The following is a 25,609-nucleotide window of genomic DNA, read 5'->3' as shown; positions in this document are numbered from 1 at the left end:
CATTTCTTTATTGAATGTTGTGGAAAAAATGAGTTTATTGTACCAACAATTAGTACACTTGCTCGTTCGCAACGAACATTAAATTACCCTTTTTTATTTTGCAAAAATTTCCCTCGCCCACAATGTGACGTTTGTGTGCCGCTTTTGACATATCAGTTTTGATTCTCAAAACACTTTCATAGGAAAGCGATCTAGTTGCAGGAAGTTATCGAAATGTATTGAAGCGTAGTGGAGTTTTTCACTTTCAGTGGCCAGATCGTGTATTGTTTTATTCAGCTCCATCTAATTGAATTCAATCGTAGAAATAATACGAAACAAAACCATACCAAACGGATAGGTTCGCGTTATTGGAAAAACTGAAGATTACACGTTCCCAGAATCGGTCGGTCCTTTGGTGACTAGTTTTTCCAAGAAGCAAAACGATTGTGTATTTACTGTGTAATTGTTTCTGAAATCGTCTTGTCGGGATTTACCGGACCCTAGTTTGCTATCGCGTCAATAAAAGTGGCTCGTTCGAATGTAAATTACCAGCCTACCAGTTCAAGATACGGTAATTGCAAGAAACCTGTACAAAACTTGCATCGGTGAGTAAGCAATCAACCACTTACCAACGCGATACCATCTATTTGGGAAATTTTTTGCAAAACTGTTTTGATAAAACTTGCCCGACAATCGTACCAGAAATGATAAATGTTTAGTTTCTGTATGCACTAAATCAAAGTAAACAAAACCTGCATCCCTATCATATCGGTGTAGTAGCAGCACACACGGCACAGTGCTTACTCAGCGCAATGGTGCAAAATGATCTAATGCAAATGTGTGTCATTCGTGGTACAAAAATTTCACATAGGTCTGGTGTTTTGTTCAAAACGGTGCTGCACAAAAAAAAATTGCCATAATCGAAATGGGTTTAAAAATAACGCCTATTACTAATTCTCGCTCTCTTTTGCTCCCCTGCTCTCGAAACACAGGTAGTAATGGAAAATAATCGCACCAGGACGGGTGGCACCAGCCATCGGATGAATCCAAATGATTTTTACTTCGGAAAAATGTTGGGAGAAGGAAGCTTCAGCTGTGTTTACCTGGCCAAAGAAGTGAGAACATCCAAGAAATATGCAAGTAAGCACACATCGATCGTATCGATCGTGACGAAATAGTTCGTGTTGATTGCATCTCTCAATTTCCCCTCTTTCTTTCACTTTGGTTTGCAGTAAAAGTGTGCGAAAAACGATTAATATTGCGGGAACGGAAGCAAGAGTACGTGAAGCGGGAAAGGGAAGTGCTTAATCGGCTTACCGGGCGGCCCGGATTCCTTGGCCTGTACTGCACATTTCAGGACAGCACCAAGCTGTACTTCGTCATGACTTACGCCTGCAACGGCACACTGCTTTCACTGCTTTCACGGCCCTCGTTTACGGTAGACTGCGCGCGGTTTTATTCCGCGGAAATTTTGCTCGCACTGGAAACGATGCACAACATGGGCATCCTGCATCGGGACATTAAGCCGGAAAACATCCTGCTCGACGAACGAATGCATGTGCTAATGGCCGACTTCGGGTCATCCAAGTTGGACTACAAAGAGGAGGACGAGAAGGGCGATGAGCAGCAGGATGAAGGTGTGGCGGGATTGAAAGAAGATCCTCCATCGCCTACCATGTCCACCGCCCGCAAGCTTGCCCAACGTGTGCTCGGCACGGAGTACCAGGACGAGGACGACGATACGGACGATACCGAGGACATTCAACCTGCCACGACGACGACACGGCCCAACAAGCGGCGTAGCTTCGTCGGTACGGCCCAGTACGTGTCGCCCGAAATCCTCACCGGCACCCTTTCCTCGCCTGCCTCGGATCTTTGGTCGTACGGTTGCACGATCTACCAGATGATTTGCGGCGTGTCACCGTTTCGGGCCGCATCCGAGTATCTTATCTTCAAGATGATTCTCCGCTGTCAGGTAACGTACGCGGACAGCTTCGATCCGGTGGCGAAAGATCTTGTGACGCGGCTGTTGCAAATCGAACAACGGAAACGGTTGGGAGCGTGTGATAATCCGCGGTACGGCACGATACGGCAGCACGCATTCTTCGATGGAATTGATTTTGAGCATGTGCGCCAACAGCCCGCTCCGTTGCCCTCGTGCACGGAATCAGTATTAAACAATGACACCAGCTCGCTGAACAGTGTCTACTTTCCCGAGGGCATGCAGCCCGGCCTAGACGACCGACAGATATCGCGCCTGTTCGATTTTAAGCTGGCCGAACTGAACGAGAATGATGACGTCCGAGACGTGGAAGATACAGGTGTGGAAGGTGTGACCGATGCTACCCCTGGTCGTGGCAGTGACAGCGTGGATAAAGGTGGAGACTGTGGTGGTGGTGGTGTTGTTGGTGGCAGTGCAGCTAAAGATGGAACAGAGAATAATCGAAACGGGTCGGGCCGGATGCTAAGTTTAACACGCTCGGGATTGAAGATGTTCCGACCGGTCGATGATGATCCTGGCCCGGTTAGCCAATGGCAACCATTCGCCGAAGGCGAAGAGATCCTCAAATATGGCTTTATATACAAGCGGAAGGGTTTGTTTGCCCGTCGGCGCATGCTATTGCTTACAAAACGCCCGCGATTAATCTACATCGATGCGGTCAATATGGTGAAAAAGGGTGAAATTCCTTGGACCTCCGCACTGTCGGTCGAGGCGAAAAACTTCAAAACCTTCTACGTGCACACGGTAAGGACACGTGTAGTGGGTCTGGCGTCAACGTACTTTACTAAGCTACTATTCTTCTCCTACTTTGCTTACAGCCAAACCGAATCTACTACCTAGAGGATCCGGAAGGATTTGCACTGAAGTGGTGTGATACCATTACGGATGTTCATCGAAAGACTTTCGAAAACAGTGAGAACAATGATAACGCCGACATTTAAACCGAATCAGATGTTTGTGGGCTGTGTGTGTGAGTGTGCATATGTGTGTGCGTGTGTGCTGTTCGTGTGTATAAAATCGGATCAACTTGTCGGCAGCGGTTTCGCTGTTGTGCGATCATGTAAATCATACGTTAGGATAGGAGCGAAATGAAATGAAGATGATTACTGTTAGGAAAACAACACAGTTAGGCGAGTAATAATGCAACAATAAACTAGGAAGCAAGAGTTTAGAATCACTTAAAACAAACTTTTCGTTGTGTTTGTCGTCCATTCTTTGGGTTTCTTCAGCATCATTCCGAAAAACAAACGGCGGGGGAAAACATAGCATCCTTTGCTAGCGGTTTCTTTAAAGGGAATAAAAAAGCAAATAACGAAAGGGGTTATCAGCACGCTAAAATCTAGCATCCCGAATGCTGTGCGGCTACACCACACAATGCAATGCAGCATCAGCTGATATGAGTCGGGCGCATAAACGAGCCTCTCTCTCTCTCTCTCTTTTCCCTGTTCTGGGGTCGGACTGTGTAAAGCAATACGATACGGAAAGGGAATGGATACAGCAGCAAACAACCAAGCATTTTGTCGGTACGAAGTGTTTCCTATTCTAAGGATAGGTCCGTACGCATTTATCGTATTTGTTACACTACGTTCACGCTACGTTACAGTTCGTGTTTCAGGCGGTTCAGTTTGATAAGCGATTTCCGCCATGAACCGAGCGCGCACTGAACCACATGTGCTTCACATGCTCAGTTACACTTGTTCCGCGTTCAGTTCAGTGTACTGTGTGCGCTGACAGGACACACGGCGCTTTTAAAATTACACTAGTTTAACGGACAGCAAAAATGCCTACGGCAAACCTTTTACGGCCAACGTTGGTCGTCCTGTTTGTGGTGGTGATACTTTCTGTGAGTGCATTTAAATGCGAATAGTTATAGGTTCTACATACTTCCGAAATGCGTAAAAGAGAAAAAAACAGAAGTGTTTTTAACAGACAGGGGAAAGAAGTGGGACTCCACAATTTCCATGTAATTGATGCACGGAATGTGAAGTAGAACATTGAAAAGGGATTGTATCCTTTATAATGCATATGCAAGTATTGCGGCCATTTTCTTCGAAGTTGTCTGTCTAAAGTGCATCCAAAAAGCGCTCCAAAGACAATAACTTTCTTCTGTAGTCCTTCTGTACAAATAAAATCAAAATTAAGCTAAAAAACAACGAAATTGTAAAACCCTAACCGTACCGGAAGAGCAAAAGCCAAGAGTACAGAAAGGCACATATTGCTGATTAAAATCAAGGAATGTCCACTGCGTAGAAATCTCCAACTGGGAACAGTCGCTTATCTCGTCTTGGAACTAGAGTTCATAGTATTTTTAGCTTCTTTTCATTTGTTTTATCGTACATCCGTTGTTGTAAAACCTAGCCTTTGTTTTTACGAATGTCCCAATGTAGCTGCTCCTGCCTGCAAAAGCGCACGATCCATCATTTGCCTTGCTGGATTGTCCACCAGAATGTATGTGCGATAGAGCGTCCAAATCGCCAACACCGGATGTGAGTGAGAAGTGAAGTGTTCCCAGTCTTGTATTCGTAAATTGTTGAGAATATGCTACCTTCTCTCTTCAAGTACGCTGAAGAACCGGTGACTTCCGACGACATTTCCGAGCTTGATGGTACCGTCTCATCGTTCCATGCACTGTGCATGGTGGGACAAGGTGTTGGGTTCGAAAAGATTGAAGATCTCTTGTCGCTGGACACGACCGTGCTGAAGATAATATACACATCACAAACGGAGCAGTATCAGTGTAAGTTCCTGTGCGCTAGATTTCAACTCTAGATTCATTCATACCATCATTCGCTTTTCGAACTCAAACTTCCAGTAAATGCCTCAAATTTGGCTCGCTTCCAACATCTCCGAGAGCTACACGTACAGTCGTTACAGGCTCAAATGCTGAGTTTTTCGCTCGATGCCGAACTGCCTGTTGTCCGACTTCATCTCGAATCTTTGGAGCTTATTCGAAGTGCGCCTCCTAACGTTCTCGATCGTACAATGCCCTCTCTGGCGGGACTCGGTTTGCAACCCGTTGGGGGTGCTAACGCTCAAGACGCTAACGCTTATCACGTGGTCGACGATGAGGAGGAGGAGATTGTGGTGGTAGGCAGTGGGTCCGAAACTCTCACGGAAACGTTCGAGCTGGAGATCGTGCCGTACGAGGTGTATAAGCGTGAACTAGCCAGCACAAGCAATGTTTCATTCTACGGATGGACAAACCTTACCGCACTGTCCATACACGACTGTCAGCTGGAATCGTTGCATCCAGACTTCCTGTACGGTCTTGAAAGTCTGAAACGCCTCTCGCTGCAGCACAACAATCTGAAGATACTGCCACCATTCGCATTTTACGGTGCTCCCAACATGCGTTTGCTATCGCTCGCCCGCAATCGTTTGCTGGAGGTTAGTTACTACTCTCTGGCCGGATTGCTCGAGCTACACGTGCTGGATCTCTCGTCTAACAATATTTCCAAGATTTCTGAGCTCACCTTCCCACCGTTTCCGAAGCTGGCTAAGCTCGATCTGCGCCAGAATCCGATCGAGTATGTGTTCGACAGTTCGTTCGCTATTGCAAACATGACGCGATCGCTGTTTATCGGCAGTGACACGGTTGGACTTCAGGTCGGAACACCCAAACCCTTCCAAGGATTGGCCCAGATGGAACTGCTGGAGATTCGCAATCTGCAACTGCCTGCACTCAATCAGTATCTTTTCCGAGGACTTCGATCGCTGCGCACATTACGCCTTCTTCAGGGTAATATCTCTTTCGTCGAGTACGACAGTTTTGCCGAGATGAAGAACTTGACGGAGCTGTACGCGTCCCGCTGTTCAATCGCAGCCATCTCCATGGATGCATTCTTCGGAGTGAAGCGCCTGCAGGTAATCGATCTATCGTACAATCTGCTTACTGAGCTGCCAGTTGGTTTGTTCGACGAGCAACTGCAACTGCTCGAGCTGTACCTGCACGGTAACAGGCTGACCCAGTTGCCGACCGATTTCTTCCGCCGGTTGGCACCTGCCGTACAAATCGTACGCCTGATAGAGAATCCATGGCAGTGTAGCTGCTCGATGGTACAATGGCGCCAAGCGGCTACAAACCGGCTAAAGGTTTCCTCGTCATCCGACAACCCGCTGGCGGCTTACGTGTACAGCAACAAACTGACGCCACGCTGCAGCGATCCTGCCCAAGGTATACAGAACCGCAGTGTGTACTACGTGATCCGGAAAAATCTTCAATGCAACGTCGATACCAACCGATCGCACAAAATTGCTTTACGCATCAGTGAAATGAATCAGCGAAAGCAGCAGACACTGTTGCAGCGACGAACCTATCAGGATCGAGTAGTTCGCGTCCCCATCGTAGTGCGACCGCAACAGTCAAGCACCGGTAACCCGATACCGAACACAGGCAACGTACAATCGTACCAGCGCCCGCAACAGTCCCTGCTGTACCAGCAAAAGCGCCAACGGCTCCTACAAAAACAGGCCAAAAGCCAACGCTATGCGACGGCTGCAGCGAATGTCACACAACGCGTCATTGTAAGCAATGAGATAGAATATTAAGCCACCGAGAATACTAAAGGTCAACTCGCTTTAGAGACGGCATCAACAACCCTTAAGTAACTGTCGCGCACACGCACGCGCACTAGTGCACAATATCGTAGGATTAATGATTGAGGAACTGAAAAGAAAATACACCACAAAACCCGGTCTTGTCAGCGCTTGGTTTTAAGTTATCGAACACAGATGCATTGCATTTTGTATTTGTTGTTTGTTTCTTGGTTTTCTTTTGCTGTTTTCACTGTTCCATTAGCTCTGTTCCTGTTTTCATGCCGGGATTATAAGTATATCTTTACAATAGCGGTAGTTTTTTTTTCTTGTTTTGTTCCTTTAAAGTTTTTGGCAGCATTTACAGCTGCATTCTGTATCTGCATGTTTTGCGCAACCCAGCCCCCCGTACCCTCGCTTTCTTCCACAGAGGCTGCCCCATTCCTACGCAATCTATATCCCACCCATCCCACATTTTAACAAATACTTTTCACTTGGGCGTCTGTTTTCAAACCTACCATATACATAGCTGCGAAAGGGATATCCCTGTGCTGGCGCCACCGCATTTTCCCTTCTCTCCCCTATGGTGTCTCCGCTTCGCTTTTGCTTTTCCCAGTGATGCGTGCGATTGCCTTAAATGTATGGCGACAAGGTTTGCAATGTTGAGATAATGCTCCATTCCCAACTCGTCTTCCGCCGACTTGCGGCGCATGCAATACAAGCGTTTTTTTTTGTACCGCCGCTTACGTGCTTTAGCCCGCCCTGACATGTATGTATATATAATATATATATTGTTTCCCTCTATTATATCTCTACCCCCCAGTTCCCCGGTCCTGTGTTTTCTGCACGGTATCCCTTTTTGCCTACTAAATCATTTGTTGCTAATGCTGCTGGTATGTATCTTTGCTTTGAATATTCGACTTTCACCGACGCCCCTATCCGTGTTATGTCCTTTTTTTTTTAGCTTTACTTGCAGTTTGTGTTTAATTCCTGATAAAATACTATTCCTCTCCCTGCCTTCTCATACTCATGTCCTATGCGCAGTGATCCGCCTGTTAGTAGGTAGGTATTATCGTTATATTATTAATATTAGTATTAATATTTTCAATTACTTCATAATAATAATGCTATGTTATTATCATTATTATTATTATTATTACTTTATATTATTATCATTATTAATATTAGCATACTTATTATCCATTTAGACTAGGATGACTAGGATTATGTCAAGATTTGATTGAATCTCGATCCGTGCGCCGTTCGGTCGACAGTTCGAGTAGTTTGTTAAATTCCGTGCCTAAAATTTGTCTAGCCTGAAAAGAGATCAAACACACGGCATGCGGTTATTACCGACTATTTTCGTATAACCCATGTGTACCACGTTCAACACTTACCTGTGTGTTTTGTGTTGGAATTTGCAAAGCTAGGGCCATGGAATTAGCATCGAAGCTTTCATCTAACGCTATCAGTGCGCCGTGTATACCGGACTCTAGCAGATTGTTGGCATACTCCTGCAAGTTAGAGGATGTCATTAGCAAACACTCAGTAACGCATCAAAGCATTTAAAAGAGACATCACCCACCTTAAGGCCAACGCTCTGCACCCATCGCATTGTGCGATCGTTTGTCCACACCAGCACATCGCTGAGACTGTTTTCGGACGCCTTTCGTCGCTCCTCCAGCGCGGTACGGTCGTAGTTAAGCCGTTTCAGGCAGGATATGCCGAACTGCAGGCTGGTCCGATGGAAGCTGTCCACCATCTTCAGCTGACCGCGCAGGTCCTTCTTGTTGAGGTGATCTAACATGCGAGCGTCCACTAGACACTCCATGAACGTAGTACGGTACTGAGGTAGACCCAAACTAGGCAACCAATAGTTTCCTATCCACTCGTGATTCATGTCTCCTGTGAGAGAGAGAAAAAAATGTAAAGCAGAGGGTCATTTATCTGAAATTTCGCCGCTGCATGTGCTGCAGTACGCTTACCGAATGCCAGCGTTGTCCGCGTGGTTTGCGGTGCCGATGGCGACGTTAGGGACACCATTTCCTGTATGGCAAGACGTAGTTTTAGCCGGTGCAGTGGATTGCTGATACCGATTTCGCGCTGTATTTCCGTATCGCTCAGAGCGCTCATAATGGCACCGGATTTTACGTTGGCACGGCAAGCCGCCACATACCAGGCCGGCATGCCGACCCACAGCTCGAGCCAAGCCACAATTGTTGGCCCGTTCCACAGTGCAAACGGTGTGCCAGCTTTCATCGCTTCGCCCAGCAGATCATGCCGATAATCGTGTTCCCTGCAACAGTGAGAGAAACAAAAAAGGAATGATGAGGATACGATATATGTTTCAAAGATCCGAACTAAGGGATTATTGATACATACTTTTTCTTTTGTCGAGTATAATCGATCGGATTCGATTTGCCCGGTGGTCTGTAACCAGATACGCTGATATTATCATACGTAGAATCAATGTCACTAATAAGCGATAGACCGCTCATCGACATCATACTAGTAGAACCGTCTGGCATCGAAGAATCCTTTACGCCCTTTACCTGAAATGACAAATAGTTAGAAAATATAATTAACTATTCCCTTATATCCACCTTGCTTTGGAGGCAAACGATCGATTTTACCTTCTCCTTTTTACTGAAGAACCGTCCCAAACTGGATTTAATGCCCTTCTTCTTTTGAGCCGCCGATACGGCATCTCCTCCCCGGCTGGCGGTTGGCGTTTGTAGAGAACTTAACGAACTAACCATACTTAAGTGCTTCAACGATTCCTGGCTTCCATGGCGTGAGTTTAGCGGAGACATTCCGTACGTGTTGCTGGTGACAAAATGATTCCTGCAATGAGCGTGATTCGGCAAAAGATAAGTTCAGCGGTTCACAACATTCAAGGAAATTGCAACAATTTGTTATCGTATTAATTGAAATCGCATAAAACCAACACTACGTGACCCAAATCGCAATATAATATAAATGCGGGGGGAAAAAAACATTACACCAAGATGTATAACGGTGCGGTTTAGCAGAGTATTACTTAAGTAGGAATATTACAAGTAGCTGCTCTAATGATTGAAATACTAACGTAAAGATGAGATGGTTACACACTCATCTTTACACGAAGTCGGATGCAAATTCATCAATGCCAATGATTTATCTATAGCTTAAATTTTGATGTCAGCTACTTAATTTGTTCCCGTGCTTCGTTGCGCAGTACTAATGCGATTCTAACACATCTGAGAACGATGATCAAGAGCCTTCATTCCCTAAAGCGTGACTAGCGTTTGTTCTACAACACATTCCAGCATCATTTTCTTCACTGAGTAACTGATGTTGGACTAGCACTAACTTTCAGGTCTTTATTCTTATGCGTGGCGCTGTTTCAACGTAATTGCCAAAAAAAGTGTGACAATAACAAAAACGCCACGAATTTAGATAAAGACCAAATCCTACGGCATTGGATAATACTGAGGATTAAATTCATGAGCGATAGGTGAGATGTACGAAGTCGTGAGAGTAATAATAACGTTTGCATCTTCAATGTGCTAGGTCCGACGCTTTTACTAACACAGCAGGAAAACAAATGTTTTAAAAAGGTAAGTAGTAGATGACTTACATCGTTTTTTCAAGCCTTCAATACAAAAATCTCTTACATTTCTCTACACCAAAGGTGTTACGAATAACGACAGGTTAGAGAATGGAAGGATTCACTGCTGCTCTCCTATGAATACGAAAAAAAAAATTACACCGCCCACCCATTGCAAAGACCCTGAAAGTCATCAGCATGATGTTAACGATTAAAATCAACCTGTATTTCATCCTAATCAAGGGGGTCAACATGTTAACATGGAAAGCTTTTATCATATACGGTTGTACATCGATAGGAATATATCGCTTTGCAGAGGCAATGTCGCCCATAGTTCGAACACCTGGCCAGGATGCAAACAGAATGCATCAAATCAGTCTCAACGGAACACCTTCAGTCAGCCACAACTATCGTCCTAAGGACGACCCTTCCAGGAAGCTCTACTGTTACACATATGAATCGGACATGGTACAGTGATGCAATATGCCAAACCTCCGATCGGTCAAAGCGAACGGAGAGTTGTTGATAATGATCATCGACTCATTGGCCGTCCCAATCAGTGGCATGTTTGAGATCAACCGTGGAAACGTGTGCCCTCGTTCACGCTTGAGATTTAACTGCAAAACCGACCGTGTTTGTGGCGGAACTTCGAGCGCTCGCCGTGTGTCAAACAGGGAGGGCATGTGGCGCAAACCACCACCATCCCTGCAGTAGCTACTGCGCGGCAATGAAATGTGTCGCTCAGGTGGCCGATTAATGTCAAAGATATTGGCATGCCGCAATTGATCTTGCAGCGATTGACGCGTATGGTGGCGCGTTGTAACATTATCTCCCGCCTGTCTGCGCAGCAGCGAGATGGATGGATGTGGTAAATGAAAACGTGGTGGATGCTGCTGATACTGCTGCTGTTGCTGCTGCTGCGGCGGCTGTCGGCGCTGTGAATAGGAGGATGATATGTTTGCCACTGCGGCAACAGGCTGTGAATAATAGTATCGATTGGAAAGATATGGATGGTTGTGATAGTAATGCTGGTGGCGAACGACAACCGGACGCTCCCTCCCCGCAACAAAGCCCGTTGTCGCCGCCGTCGTCGTCGGTGGAAGTCGATATTTTAGTCTCCCCCGGTACGGCGCACGACGGACGAAAGATTGAGCATGAGGTGGCCGATGATGGTGTTGATGAACGGTCTGAAGGAAGCGCTGATGATGAACGGGAGGATTGGTTAACAACCTAGACACGTTCTGAAAGCGCTGCATACGAGTATGTAGCATGGCACTGGTCAGCGTACTGTTGTAGCGATTCTGTTTTGTATGTTCATGCAAACGAACGGACGGTTTGGTACCATAAAACTTAAATGATAATGACCTGGACTCGCTTGGAAATTCCGATCCATGCACGACTCCTTGCGATCGCCTGTCGATTGCAGTTTTTGTTAAGACAGAAGCAGCAGTTAAAAGGTAGAGGAAGAGATCATTTAAAGCACACAATTCACCGTGAGCGTATAAAATGTGAACAATAAATATTTAGCATTTTTAAACATCTATTTTCAGCTATTTTGCTTACCGTTTCAGCTCTTCTTGGCTGTGGGCTAGTGCGAGTGCGAAACGTTCCAGCCGCATTGTGCGTGCGGTGGCCGGTGATATTGTTCCGCCGGAACTGGTATCGCCTCCGCCAAGACCGCCCGCCGACATATCGTGGTCTGCATTTCCCATATCGTCATGCTGCATATCCGACTGAAGATGCGCCAGCTGTACCTATGCGAAAGTAACATCCATTAGCAAATTTTGAAACACGCACAACGAGAGTTGAAAGCTTTTTTGTTTTGTTTTTTTTGGTTTTGCACATACTAAGTTATAGTTTGGTCAATTTCATTATTACAAAAAATTAAGCACCATTGATCGTTACTGGAACGTACAAATAACGAAACAAAATGAAATCATTTGCATTCAATAATTATCTTTCGAAACAAAAGTTAATAAATAAACACAGTACGGGAATCCACTAAATTTCGGTAGACACATCAACAAGCTTCTACACAATTCCCTCCCATCCGGGAAACAATTAACGCATTGTAACAAACAACATCGAAGCGGATAGAAAGAAAAAAAATAAGACTTATAGAAAACAAGAAAGAAATATCATAAAATACTAAGCATTAAATTCGCGCACACAAAAAGGGATTGCCAATTTTGAATCGAAAAGAAAAGAAATAAATAAAGTTAAATTCCCTTTTCAGTTTCGGTAAGCGAAAGCAAGTTCGAAATAGGTCTCTTTCAACTCCGGAACCACTCACTTGGCTAGAGGGTAACGATTCGGACAACGGAACTTGATTCAAAGTGGTAACGTATTGATGCAAATGCGCTGGCGACATCGACGCTGGCGCCTGTAACGATAAGCAGACGAGTAGATAGAACAGTTGGAACGAAACATAAAAAAAACAAACACGCTATTATTCAAATTACGCTAACAGAACAATTCAATACGTTATTTTCCCTTTCTCTTTTTGATAGCACATTGCCAACAATGGCCGAAAGATAAGCTAATTTTTCAGTAGATATTCTGTTGTGGTACATTACTAATCGAACACAAGTGAAAAATTGATCAATTTAGTAAAAACGAAAACTGGCTTAAAACGACCATTCATCGACAGGCGAACCATTTTCACATACCGTATGATACTTTTGAAGATAGTCACGGTTGGGACTGTTTGGTGTGCTGCTGCCACTGAGCGGTGGACTTTGGCGATCCATCGACCGTCCACGGGCCAGCAGATTCATGTGCTCTAAACTTCCGACACGAGATTCCAGCTCCTCTGCTCGTGCTTCTGTCGACTGTTTTTCCTCTTGTATTAACCTACAATGTAGCAAAGAAAGTGTGTGTTTAGTTAAATTATCCTTCTTTGTTACCCTGTTCCAAAACCGCGCCATTTTACCTGATCTCATTATTGATTGCGTCAAGTTGCTCCTGCAGCATGATGGCCAGGGTTTGTGCATCGGTGTGTCCGGTCGGTGAAATAATGTCGCCAGTACCGAACAGATTGTCCGCCTCATCGGCGCCCTCAAGAACGCCTCCGTCAAATACTTGTGCATTGGCCATGTGCTGCAGCTTGTTCCAGTCCTGTTCCGCCATGGAGCGGTTAAAGTGTTCCTCCTCGAGTGTCGACTTGTTTCGCCGCAAGCTGTGCGTGCTGAATGTGGCCGAGCCGCTGCGTGAAAATCCACTGTTGGCAGAGGCATTGCCGACCGCGTTTGGTGATAAGCTTCTGGTTAGTGCTTCGGTTTGCTGGATATTGTACGCAATTTCCTAAACGAACGATATACACAGACGGTTATTTCGTTTCCGCTGGTGAAATAGATCGGCATTTGTACAAACCTGTTGCAAAATTTGACGCTTGAATGTTTCCATTTCTAGCCGGTTCTTTGCGATTTCCTTGAGCATATCCGATTTCTCCTGGCACAGCTCTTCGGCGTATTTGCGCGCCTTGTCGAGCTCCTGCGTGAGCGTATTTTTCTCCTCCAGCGCTGTCATGCGTTCCTTCAAATGGACTTGCAATCGATCGTTCGACTCGGCAAGCAGTTTGTCCACCGTCGACGACAGTCGCTGATTGTGCTCTTCGTTCATTTTCAGTCTTTGATTCAGACGCATGACTTCCGCATTCTTTTCCTCCACACTGTTCTCGAGGCGCGTTATTCGATCTTCCGCGGAACCGTGCCGCTCTTGAGCCTTTTTTTTGGTTATGCGAAACGAAAAAGGAAAGAAGAAAATGTGGTCAAGATATGTTTCCAGAGCGGAAGGTTACACACATTGGGTACAGAGGTAACATGCAAACTACATGCGAGAAACTGTTCCATGAACGTAGAACATTCTCTCTACAGGGATGTACTATGGAGCGGTTTTATCGTAAATTGAAGGAGTTAAGAAGATTTTGACGCGATCTTTCCCTCGTGTTAGCCTACCTGCTTGCCTACCTGTGTTAGGGCTTCCATACGAGCCTTAAGTTGTTCCTCCATTTCAGGCAATTTCGAGAACTGGGCCAACTTTTGTTCGGACAGTTCGAGCTTTTCTTGTATCGCTGCTATCTTGCCCTCTTGCAGCTGGTAGAAGAAATAGAAAGGATTGCATTTAGGCGGGTTACGGCTCATCATCCCCCCCCCCCCCTGGTTTGGGCACTAGGCACTTACCTTAAGCTGAGCCTCCTTGTGACGCAATTCCTGTTCAAGCTTCTCGTTCAGGTCATGCAGTGAGGTTGATTCGCGCTGCGCATTCAGATAGCGCTTTTCGAGCGTTGCAATCCGCTCCTCTTGGTCCTCTTTCTGTGCAACGTTTTCGCGCAGATCACGTTGCAGCTTCACGCACGCTTCTTGCGATTTGGTATACTCCTTCTGCAGCTTGCACATGTTGTCCTCCATCTCGTTGATCTTGGTATTCAGATCGGAGACGCGCCGTTGCCACTGGGACAGTTCGGCCGTTTGCTTCTCAATGATCGTTTGTAGTTCGTGCGTTTTCGCACTATAGTCGATCATTTCTCCGGCTTCACCATTCTTTAGCGCGTCCTGCAAAGATGCAGATTAGTTGGAGTAAATTCAAAATAGGAAAAATTTGATTTGGTTTGTTTTTATTTACCTTCTTTTCACTGCTACTGTCCAACGAGGGGTCCGATTGGTTAGACAATACACCTGACTTGTATTGTTGAAGCTGAAATACATAATAATAGGATTTTAATTTAAAAAAATGCACCAAACATATCACTAATGCTACTCACCTCCTCTTTGGTTTGGTTGAGTTCCTCTTCCAGCTCATTGTTTTTCTCTAACGATATTCGGAGCCGTTCTCGAACCTAAAATTCGCAAAAGGACAAAATGTTACTGCACAGCTTAACCACCTTTGCATCGTTTTGTCGCAAGTTAGGTTCACATTGTTGATTTGTGTTAAATAAATTCTTCGGTTTTAAGGAACACTTAAAAGCAAGACGATAAATTTTTGGTCATTCCTTTTTCCTGGTACAAAACAACACATAAATACATATTGTCACTATTTTTGATTAAATATTGTTTTTCGCAGCAATGAAGCACAAATTGTGATGAATCAATGGTGGCAAATATGGTTCGGGTTTAGCTTCACCGGTTAGTCACAATTAACACAAGCGCCCACTCTATTAACAAAAATTCAACTAATGTAAACGAACGAGTCTTATCGTAAGGGAATCTTCAGCAAATGGGTGCTGTCCGATTTCCGATCGATCGATCTAAATGCAAATCATAAGCATCGTGCGGAGGAACGTGTAGGAGGGGCCGATCTTGCCTAATAGCTACATCCACATCCGATGATAACAATCCGCGCATCACAGACACCACAAAAGAAAAAAAAAAGTTATATGCACACACGCACTCGGGTACGCACTCACGATTAATCATTCGTTCTGCGTCTCTTCACTTCACCCATGACCACCACGACCACCACCACCACCACCTTCATCATCACAAATACATCGACCCCATCGACCGGGGCGGGGGGAACTTAAATTGGGAAAGGGCATCGGGTAGGAGGACGGTGGGCGAACGATGGGCTCGAGCGTGGGCTTGCCATACCGGCTAGCCACTACGGTGTGCTGGTTGCTATTCGCGTTACCTTCTCATCCAACGCCTTGTGGTGCTCGAACAAACTTTTAAGGGCCTTCAACACCTCCACCTCGCTTGATACACCGCTCTGGGACGCCGCCTGCCGTTTCACCACCGTCATGCGTAACGAACGCTCGTGCCGGGACACCAGACACTCGAGATGTTCCAGCAGGAGCTATGCAGCGGCACCATGAAACAGAGACAAAAAATATAAGCACTCAATAAGTGCAAACCGCACATAATGATGTTGGTGTTGGCGATGATGATGATGATGATAGTGTTTGCTGCTGCTGCAGGTCAACGGCGTTTATCGATATGGTCGGCGCCATTCGGACGTGCCACCGTGCCAGGGCAAACACATCTTGGCATCTTGCTGCATCTTTGTGCTCTTTGACCTCGACCCGCTTACCCTGGTATTGTTTCGTTCCGCCTTCAGCTCTCCGATTTCCTCGTCTCGTTCGAGCAGCGTCTCGCGGGCCTGCGTTAGCTCTTTGGTTAGTGTCGAGAATTCCTGTACCGGTGGATGGAAGGAAGAAAGAATGTATCATAATCCAGCAAAGTACAATGTCCCTACCGTCCCAATTCGCACGGTATGCTGCTGCTGCTGCTGTGTACGTGGGACGGGCGAGAAGGTACAGCAAGCGAAGCGAGCGAATGGTGCGTAGGCAGGACGAACTGGTGTATGTCGCCATAATGCCCACTTATTCGCGACCAGATGCACACCTGTGGTAAATTGGCCGCAATCTGTCGATGTAGACTGTCCCGTTCCTTTTCCACCTCCTGGATTTTCATCTCCATGTCCGCCATCCGCTGCTGGGTTTCGCGCAAGCTGTCCATCAGCTTGTCCCGCTCGTCCAGCATCGAAACCATCAGCTGCTCGAAGTTGGCATCCTCGCCGCTGAACTGGGACGACCGCTGGGAGATGGTGTCCTCCGAGATGGTCGGCATCACGTCGCACATCATGTTCCACATTTTGCACTATATTTTTTTTTCTTCTTCGGTTTACCAGAGCTCCCAAAACAAAATTTCTTCTTCCGGATCTTTGGAGCCTGCTGCTGCTGCTACTGCTGCTGGTGCACGCTCTCTCACTTTCGCACTCTCTCTTGTGACGCGCACTCCCAACACTTTCGCTCTCTTTTCAGAACCGGGCAGCAAAACACGGGATGCGTGCCTGCGTGCGTGCGTGCGTGGGGCGGAAGCGGCGGACACCACACAACACCACGTTACGGTAACACTTTTGGGGGGGTGTGCGGGTAAGCCACACAGGTTAGAGCCGGATGCGGGGTGGGAGGGAAGACGTTCGGTGCAGCAGAGGTAGAACGATATCGGCACGACGGGAAACGCGATAACGCGAGGCGGGGTGCGGGGCCAATGGTCGCGTTGCCGTGCAGCAGCGGCAGACCAGAGCAACGTCGACGGCGGATCAATTCCCCCCTCGTTTCCGCCACACCGATAGGGGTATCCCGTCCCGTCGTGCAAAGGTTCCCCCTGCCGACGTTTCCCAGCAGCCTCCTGCAGCTCACGACCCACGCGCTTAAACTTTACACCGTAACGAATGCACGCTACACTGGACAGCCATTATGTAATTCGGATTTGGAATGCGTGCACACGATTGAACAAGATTTCTGTAATCACAAAATTTCACTGTTCACAGAAGAGACACACCTTTCTTGCTTTTTGTGTTTTGTAAATTCTTTTCTTTTTTTCTCAATCTTTTTTCCTCATTTGTCAGCTGTCATTTCGTAGCTCGGTAGACTATGAGCCCAGGTTGAAGTGTCCATGTTCACGATTCCGAAGGAGGACACATCAGTCAAGAAGCCTTTTGATGAATTTATGGAATAATTTAAATTTATTTACAAAATATTTTTGTAAAAACTATTCAAACATTCAGAGGAAGCGGTTGCACGATTCAGTGTTTAATCAAAAACAGAAAGTTGAAGGAGCCCGATAGGCACTCTTAATCAGCATACACGTAGTGAACAAACCTGCCTACACGTGTCCCCGTGGTACACCGTAAATTCAATTCGCTTTTCAATTCGTATTTCCCTCCAATTTCGATCACAAAGAAGTTCTACACGATAAATGAAAATTCAAATACGAAATGTGCTATTTTGCACGAGTCCTCACCAGATGTTATTTTCCCCGAGCAACCCTGTAATGTCAACTTTGAATGTGATGCTGTAAACTCGGTGTTATTTACTACATCACGGTAAATAGATTGCATATGTATTGCATCTGTGAATGTGTTGGTAGCTTTTATCTATGTAAAACAATTGAGTTCATTTTATTGACTTTCCGTATCATCGTTTGATCAATGGTTAAGAACTGATAAAGTAAGTTTAGGAATCTGATAAATTGAAAATTTTATAGGTCCGTATAGGTCCTAGAGGTACATGCTATCTTCAACATAAAATAGTACAGGAAGGCTCAACAAACTCCTCCAACTACGAAATCATCCAGCCCTTTTTCAACTGCTGCTTTAGCTCTTTACCAGGCAGCTGAATTACTGGCGAGGATCGCGAAATGCGTTGTTAGCCGGCAGAAATAAATATATTTCTTTCATTTATCCATAATTTGGGAGATCGAATTCAATAGAATCGTTGAGCATTCATCACTGTATGTTAAATTAGTTCAAATTCGTTTAGCAAACAGTCAAAAATATAAACCGATTTTAGCGATAAGGGTTCATCCTTAACACTTCGCTGAAGAAATGAACACTTCCGTCACGTGGGCACTGCACACTTTTCTTCTTGAAGTGCATCTCGATCGAGAACGATCAGAGCACGTGGTGCTCAGTTCACGGGAAACCTTTTTTCTATTTTAATTGTAATTAAAGTTACGTGTCCCGTATAGTTTAATGAATTATTTTGCATAATGAAAGAATCTTCCGAACTTTAAATTAAACAAAAAAGGACACCCATTTCGAATGTCCTTCAACAGGTATGAACACATACATATGTAGATGATAGAAATTCGCATGTATACCGGTAACATCGTTTGTGTGAGTGTGCATGTTGCCTTTACAAGGAGATGGAAATTTTTACTGAAATGTAAAACCATTTGTAAGTATGAGTGTTTTGGTTAAAGTTTTGTATGGTTTTGTGAACGTGGGAAAGAGAATGGGTTCATGCGCATGCTTCAAACCGTACACGCGACTGTATTGGTAGCAAGCGGTCTTCTATTGTGGAAAAACATGGATTTGCACTAAATTTCATCTACCAAATACATTACAAGAAAGGATACAAACCGGTCAATATCCACGTGCTAGTCAAAAAAGTCGAAAACTATAAGCTTAAATCTACTCGTTTCGTATCATGTGTAATCCGGTGCGTGTTGTGAAGCGTTGGCCGATGGTGGATTAAAGAAAACTTTGTTCTGTTAATCGCAATTGTGTGATGTTTAAGTTGGCCATAACTTACAGTCGCATTATGCGTGTGTCGTGTAAAGCTCGAAATATTCGGAGCGAATTATTGAATTATCAGCATCAGCAAACGGTGAGTTGTTTTGTCCTGGTTTTTTGTCGCTGATTAGTTAATCTGACCTCCTTATTTTATGTATATACCATCATTATCATTACCGTTCACCTACATTCCAATCGGTATCGGATAATTACGTATCACAGGAATAAGCTCTCTATCACCTGTAGTAGTTGCGCAATGATTACTTTGGAATCCATGGCACGGTTAGTGTCTTTTATTTGTATGTAATGCGTTAATGGTATTTGTCTTAACGGAACTGTTGATAACAGGTCGAACTCATATGTAGGGAAATATTGATTTGTGGCAGTGCAGAAAAACAAATGAATGAAACCCCAAATATCTATCGTAATAGTGTAACAATTGAAAAAAAAACGCAGATTACAACGTACTGCCCGTAGTGATTGTATTGTTTGAGCCACCCTTTTACCCCCTGTACCTTAAGGTGGAATTAGTTTTTCCAAAATTTTCCACAAGGGCAATCGTTAATATAAATCATATCTTATCGTGTCTTATTATTCTTTAGTTTTGTAATTATAAAAACTTTTATTTAAATAAATTATTACTTTATCCGCCCTTGTAACTATCATTTATTAATGTGATAAATGGCACGCAATCATCAATTTTCTTCAAATCAAATATCTGATGACAGCGTTTCAATTTCCCACTCATCACCGGATACGCTTCGTTCCTTTTCATTAACCAATTTAATTGAACGTTAAGCTGCCTTTAAAGTTATGGTGCAAAACAACATTTGCCTGAACGAAATTTGGCTTGTAATTAGTTCGGTTGGGTTAAGAATAAGCTTTGAAGATTGCTGAATGTTTTCCGAGGAAAAAGAGAATAAAAAAAAGTTACTTAATTTAAAGTCAATGAAATATATTTTTTTACTATTTTAATTGCTCGTAAAACGCAAAAAAGTCTCAAAATTGTGTTATTGTTATCTGTCTTTTTTTATTTTATCTTTCAGTATAGATTGCCGTTGCTCAGAATGGGAATGTGAGGGAAGCAGAGGAACTAAACCACAACAACCACGTTTCTGTGGAAGCCTTTCAACTGCACTAATTCCAGAACCACTATTTTCAATGTGACGCAAACTGTACTGTGTAGTGTAGAGAAGTGCATAAAAAAACATGGAGTATGTAGTAAAAGGTGTTTAAGAAGCTTCTGAACAGTTTTATTTTTTTTACAATTTGCCGATCATTTTTAAACCCACAAAAAAGTCGCCTTCTGACCACGCGTGTAAAGCTGGTGTTGTTATGCGGTAGAACGATGGTGATCTTCGATGTGCACGTTGCAACGTGCCTGCTAATGCTGCATGTGCAGTCGAGTGCAGTCGGTATGTAGCCAACGTGCATCGAATGTGGCTCTAGGAGCAGAATCGTCGAAAAACCCATCCTGTTGGTCGTGTAGTACGCGCGTTGGAACTTCATTAGTGTTTCTCAGTGTGACCAGGATAGATCGGAAACAAGGCTGAATAGCTTATACACCGTACACTTCCAGTTTTTTTTTCTGTCAGTATAATAAACAGACAATATTATTCAAAAAAAAAGAAAAAAAGTTTTGTTCAGCACATCAACCTACCTAACCCAGTGGTGCTTTCCAAAAGACGTTTTCTAGACGTAAAAAAAAAACTATAAGTATTTGAAGGTGTTAAAAAAGTGGAAAACAAATATTTCCCCCTCCCTCGAAAAGGGGTTAAAAAAAGTCAACACAAAACAAAGATCGTATAGTATGAATAAATCCTCCATTGGAATAATTAACGTAGAGGATCGTAACGAAAACAACGTACTGCTTGATCAACTGTACAAATTCAAGCTGGAACCAAGTAATGTATCCGAGACATCGCAAACAGGACCACAAATCATTCTTACAGACTTTACCGGTAACACCGTGGGTGGTGATATGAAAGCGGGCGTACAGTACGCCCCGAACCGTTTGTCCGATGCACAGGCTGAGACAAACAATAACGAACAAACAAACACGCAATGCAGTTCCAGTGCGGTGCCGTGTGAAAGAAATGTGAGAAACAATAATAGTGAGAGTAATAATTTTCTTAAAATTCCTGACTTAATGTTCGACGAAAGTAGTGCGTACGGTTCTGTAACGCGCGATTGCTACCGTAGTGAGGCGCGACCACCGTGATTGTTCCGTGGCTTCCGGCAATATACAACACAACAACATCAACAAAAAAACATGTCCTGCCCTGTTAGTGGCGTTAGTAAACTCGAGCATTTCTGACGGCTGATATTTTGCTTTGGACGGGTGTGTGTGTGTTTGTGCGTTTTTGTGGTGGTCGATGTGTGATAGTACATTGTGCGTTTAGTACACCATTCGCTCAGGAGATCGGTATAGCATGGTTTCAATTATGGATGTAGAATCGGATAGACAGGTCTGTGATAATCGTGTAATAGTATCGCAAAGTGCGGTTAGCCAAAAATCGATTGATCTAGATATCTCGCTCAGGCCAATCATCTCATCGACAGCAGATCGCGATACGGGTAGCTTGGAGTTGATCGTACCGGTGGCACCCGGTACGGTGGCGAACGTGCCAGAAACACTGCAGGAACCCTGCACGTCCGCCGGTTCGTACAGCCACGATGCGACCGATACGGATCTGGTGAAGAGAAGCATGAAGTTAAATTTAGTAGATACAGCTAATATACGCGACATTGCCCTACCGGCTGATTTGATCAACGCAGCATCAACCAGTACCGGTGCTGGTGCTACTAGTGCGGGCACTGTTGTTACCACTACTGCAGCTATCATCATGAAACATCGCAAACTGAAGGAACGAACGTTTAGCGATGAAATTGGCTCCCCCAAATCACCTGCCGCAACAGGTATTATATTTACTAACGATACGCAATAAGAGTTATAAGAAAAAAAGAAGGTTTTATTTGTTTTTTATTTTTTATCCGTAAGAGACGCTCCCTGAGTACTAAAACACCAGGCGTCTCCATCGAAAGATTAATTTGTTGAAAATTGCAACAATTTGCATTTATGTAGAAATTGAAAATATTTTAAATGAAATAAGCTTACAGTTGAAGCTAAACAGATAAAATTTGTTGATTTAATTACAAAAAAAATGGTACCAATTGAAGAGTTGTACAGGAAGTCCCCGAAATACATGGTACCTGGCGCGGAATTGAATAGCTCTGCTATTTTATAACAAAAAACATAATTTTATTCGACATACAGGTAGCTGCCGAGATACACTATTATAGCGAATCGAGGAGATTCACAAAAAATCGCGTATCTCGAATTTCCTCGTATGTCGAATCTAGGTGGAATTTAGTTTCTAGGAGAAGTTCCTTCTCTGTTATTGAACTTTTTTTATTCCCAAGAGATACCTTGTATATTGGGAATTACCTGTATATGGAATGTAGAAGATGTAATTTTTATTTAAAAATTCAAAATTCGGGCTTTGTCTAACAGTAAGACGATCCTCTGATGTACCTGACTCATAAATTGTTGATATTATTCTGTTAACCACGCGCTTTTTTTATTTAATACTATAACTGTTGTACATATCGACGTTCGACGAAAAAACTAATGTTTTTTTTTACTTCTCTTTTTCCTTACATTCCTACATGCCCCACCGGTGAGGGCATCACGCTCATTGTGTGCTAATAATTGCTCATTAAACAAATCTTCACCAACCCAAACCCAAAAGTAGAAGTAGTCGACGACCGTAAGGCACTAAGAGATGCACTGTACCAAGGAATCTTTCATCGACATCGTCGAACCATCTTCGCGGTAGGAAGCTTTCTGCGTATGCTGAAAAGTCGAAATTCATCATACAACACGATACGCAGCTCGTCGGAGGGTGAAGACGATACGAAATAACGTGCGCATAATGTCACCAGAAAACGCGAAAAACATAAGATTTTTCCACAATTGCCTAAACATGAGTATTGTTTTGAACGACATCCAAATCGGTTATCATTTGTTTTTAGTTTTATAAATTATATGTAGCTTAAATCCCAAAATAAAGGTGCATGTTAATCCCACCGAAATCAAGACCTATTACCAATACGTTCCATCGCCGCTCCCCGACATTAACCATTTGTTTTGTTTTCTCTACACTGTTTGATTGGAAAACAATCTGCCTTAGGATTAATGCAAAAAAAACCCGGACAGTAAAGTAGTATTTTTTACATAATATCTTACAGATCTGAAAAGTGTGTAGCTTAGAGGAAACGAAGCAAAGAAAAAAAAATACTCGGTAAATAGGATTGGATCTTTTTTTTTGTTAGTTTGTAAGCATGTAAGATGTGTTGGTTTAATGTGCTACGAATGACAGTATAAAAGTGCAATCGACATTCAGCTGAAGTTACAATGCGAATAAAATGACCAATTTGTACGACAGTGATATATTATAGTAGATCAACAGGGACGACAAAGGTTTGTCAAACTATAGCTTTTTTCCGTATCCCGTGCATTCCCGTGATGCTAAAAACCAATTGAGTAGATAATACGTTATTAACAAACCAACACAAACCTTCCTCGTAGAAGAGCTTACGCATATGCAAAAAGGTATGGGTTCGGCGTTTGATTCTTGTTGGTTTGAACAATCTAACCGTCTGTAATCAAATGCTATCATCCAGTTATAAGTCTGTTACGTACATACTAAGTGATAAATATGCAGTTTTTAACTGAAATTCAAATAAAAACCAGCTCATGTTTGTTTACTTCAATAATTTTAATCGTTCTAGTGCGATGGATTTTTTTTACAAAGTATGTTATAACATATAATCAAGTATCTAATAGCAGTAGAAAATATTCTATTTTAAGTAAAGAAAGTTTATAATTATACACCTTTGCTTCCGGTAACACATTATGTTTTCTTTTGTTAGCGATCGCAATGAGCAAAGATCGGACGTGCTCGAGCAAAGTTCTAACGATTTTTATTTTTGTTTTTGTTTTTTTTTATTACGTCTTCTTATACGAATCACATATTTACAGCAAGACGGCAACACATAATCTTCGATGTGTTTTCAATTATTTTAGATATTTATCTCCAACCCACTGTTGACTGCAGTGAAACGAATGGTTTAAAGAAACACTCTAGGCAATATTTCCAAGTGCAGTGTATGGTACCATTGAGAACAAGATGTCGACATCATGTTTGAACACGGATTTCAAATGAATATGAAGATTTATCAAAACAATATTAACTGCCAATTGAAACAATCAAGTTGTAGTGAGCAAAGTTAACAAGTGTATGCGAAAAAAAAAATATCAAGCACATTGATAACAATAGCTGGCAAAGCAGATTATTTGCAAACGGATGTAATAATTAAAGCTTTTGTGTTACCACAAGAAATGAGTCAAGTGTGAGCATTAGAGTAGCGATAGTGCTTGCAGCATTAGTTTCAATCGAGGGAAGAAAAGAAGCAAAACTTTCAAAGTGTATTGATATTGCAAACAAACAAACAAAAAAAAAGAAACACGAAACTGAACTAGATCCCGCCTGTTAGAATTGAACAAAAACCAACAACAAAAAAAAAGGTGTTGACCGTCTGAAGTGATTCGCAGACAAATCTGATTAAACTAATAACTTAATATGATAACGAAATGTAGCCACTGTTATAGCCACATACAGTTTAAACAAAACCGATACGACAATTGCGAATACTTTGGTGAATGTTGCCGTTTTATACACACACACACATGCATAACTATAATGTGAGCCGAGAGACATCAGGCGCTTTAAAAAGAAAGTAAACCAACAAAAAAAAAAAAGATGAAAATTAAACGTAACCAAATTAAAATAGCTAAATTAGTTTTTAAATAAATGCTAACCGTGACGTGAGTGTTAATATTGTGCAGTAAAAGATTGTTTTTTCTTTTGTTGAAAAAAAAATAACATCATTAGAATAACCGAGACGGCCAACGGAGTGTCACAGTTTTAAATCCCCAAAAAGGACATACCAAAAAAACAAAAAGTAAATAAAAGCTGGCGTCATATCTAAGATTCGATCAGTATCGCTGAAATTGTGTTAAAACAAACCAACAACAAACTGATTGTATATACATGTGGTTAAAAGCAGAAACAATGAAAGAAGTTAGTAAAACAAACCAACGCGAACAACATATACTGTAATACACCAGAAGCAGCAGCTAGCACGTGTGCGAATTAGATTTGGGAATAAAGACACTAAATTGTGTTACTATGGATGTGTTTTATTCTGTTTAACATTTCAATATTCTAATATTCAATTCTTTTTCACTTTTTTCACTTTTTTCACACTTCACAAACTTTTTCACCTTTTTTTAAATAATTGGTTGGACATTATGATTATGAAAAGTTGTTATCCGAAATTCTGGTGACCATGCCAAGGTAGAACAACTAACCCTAGCAGAAGACTTCGTGATCTTCGTCTTCTACTAAGTCTTCAAAGAGAGA

The 25,609-nt window shown here is 43.2% G+C and overlaps 4 protein-coding genes across 11 annotated transcripts; 3 read left to right on the top strand and 1 right to left on the bottom strand.

Moving 5' to 3' along the window:
* Positions 1 to 110: 110 nt before the first annotated feature.
* Positions 111 to 3,169, top strand: LOC125764085 (3-phosphoinositide-dependent protein kinase 1). Its single transcript, XM_049427931.1, has 4 exons — positions 111 to 584; positions 972 to 1,119; positions 1,212 to 2,725; positions 2,800 to 3,169. Exons 2-4 carry the CDS (start codon positions 978 to 980, stop codon positions 2,920 to 2,922), a joined length of 1,779 nt encoding a protein of 592 aa, XP_049283888.1. The 5' UTR covers positions 111 to 584; positions 972 to 977; the 3' UTR covers positions 2,923 to 3,169.
* A 445-nt stretch (positions 3,170 to 3,614) lies between these two features.
* Positions 3,615 to 6,711, top strand: LOC125764083 (leucine-rich repeat-containing protein 70-like). Its single transcript, XM_049427929.1, has 4 exons — positions 3,615 to 3,824; positions 4,369 to 4,467; positions 4,541 to 4,718; positions 4,794 to 6,711. Exons 1-4 carry the CDS (start codon positions 3,762 to 3,764, stop codon positions 6,527 to 6,529), a joined length of 2,076 nt encoding a protein of 691 aa, XP_049283886.1. The 5' UTR covers positions 3,615 to 3,761; the 3' UTR covers positions 6,530 to 6,711.
* Positions 6,712 to 6,717: 6 nt separating this feature from the next.
* Positions 6,718 to 17,485, bottom strand: LOC125764082 (liprin-alpha-1). 6 transcript variants are annotated; one of them, XM_049427923.1, is made up of 19 exons: positions 16,445 to 17,485; positions 16,131 to 16,232; positions 15,732 to 15,896; positions 14,866 to 14,940; positions 14,727 to 14,798; positions 14,285 to 14,656; positions 14,060 to 14,197; positions 13,476 to 13,826; positions 13,036 to 13,406; positions 12,773 to 12,956; positions 12,397 to 12,486; positions 11,667 to 11,851; positions 11,469 to 11,516; positions 9,148 to 9,358; positions 8,897 to 9,066; positions 8,500 to 8,810; positions 8,100 to 8,419; positions 7,912 to 8,028; positions 6,718 to 7,830 (listed from the first exon to the last, which is right to left on the bottom strand). In XM_049427923.1, the coding sequence occupies exons 1-19, from the start codon at positions 16,691 to 16,693 to the stop codon at positions 7,744 to 7,746; spliced, it is 3,618 nt and encodes a 1,205-aa protein (XP_049283880.1). In that variant the 5' UTR covers positions 16,694 to 17,485; the 3' UTR covers positions 6,718 to 7,743. The 6 variants fall into 6 exon arrangements, with proteins under 6 accessions (XP_049283880.1, XP_049283879.1, XP_049283882.1 ...); XM_049427922.1 differs by having other exon boundaries at positions 11,667 to 11,857; positions 16,445 to 17,484; XM_049427925.1 differs by having other exon boundaries at positions 11,667 to 11,857; positions 14,072 to 14,197; positions 16,445 to 17,482.
* Positions 17,486 to 18,925: 1,440 nt separating this feature from the next.
* On the top strand, positions 18,926 to 25,376 carry LOC125766054 (uncharacterized). 3 transcript variants are annotated; one of them, XM_049431638.1, is made up of 3 exons: positions 18,926 to 19,215; positions 20,168 to 22,040; positions 22,877 to 25,376. In XM_049431638.1, exons 2-3 carry the CDS (start codon positions 21,554 to 21,556, stop codon positions 23,044 to 23,046), a joined length of 657 nt encoding a protein of 218 aa, XP_049287595.1. In that variant the 5' UTR covers positions 18,926 to 19,215; positions 20,168 to 21,553; the 3' UTR covers positions 23,047 to 25,376. The 3 variants fall into 3 exon arrangements, with proteins under 3 accessions (XP_049287595.1, XP_049287594.1, XP_049287592.1); XM_049431637.1 differs by having other exon boundaries at positions 18,927 to 19,215; positions 20,173 to 22,040; positions 22,874 to 25,376; XM_049431635.1 differs by having other exon boundaries at positions 18,927 to 19,215; positions 22,874 to 25,376.
* Positions 25,377 to 25,609: the final 233 nt, after the last annotated feature.

The sequence above is a fragment of the Anopheles funestus genome, chromosome 2RL (assembly GCF_943734845.2).
Source record: "Anopheles funestus chromosome 2RL, idAnoFuneDA-416_04, whole genome shotgun sequence".
Classification (NCBI taxonomy): Eukaryota; Metazoa; Arthropoda; class Insecta; order Diptera; family Culicidae; genus Anopheles; species Anopheles funestus.
Note: the sequence above shows the minus strand (reverse complement) of the source record. Positions and strands in the feature narration are given on the sequence as shown.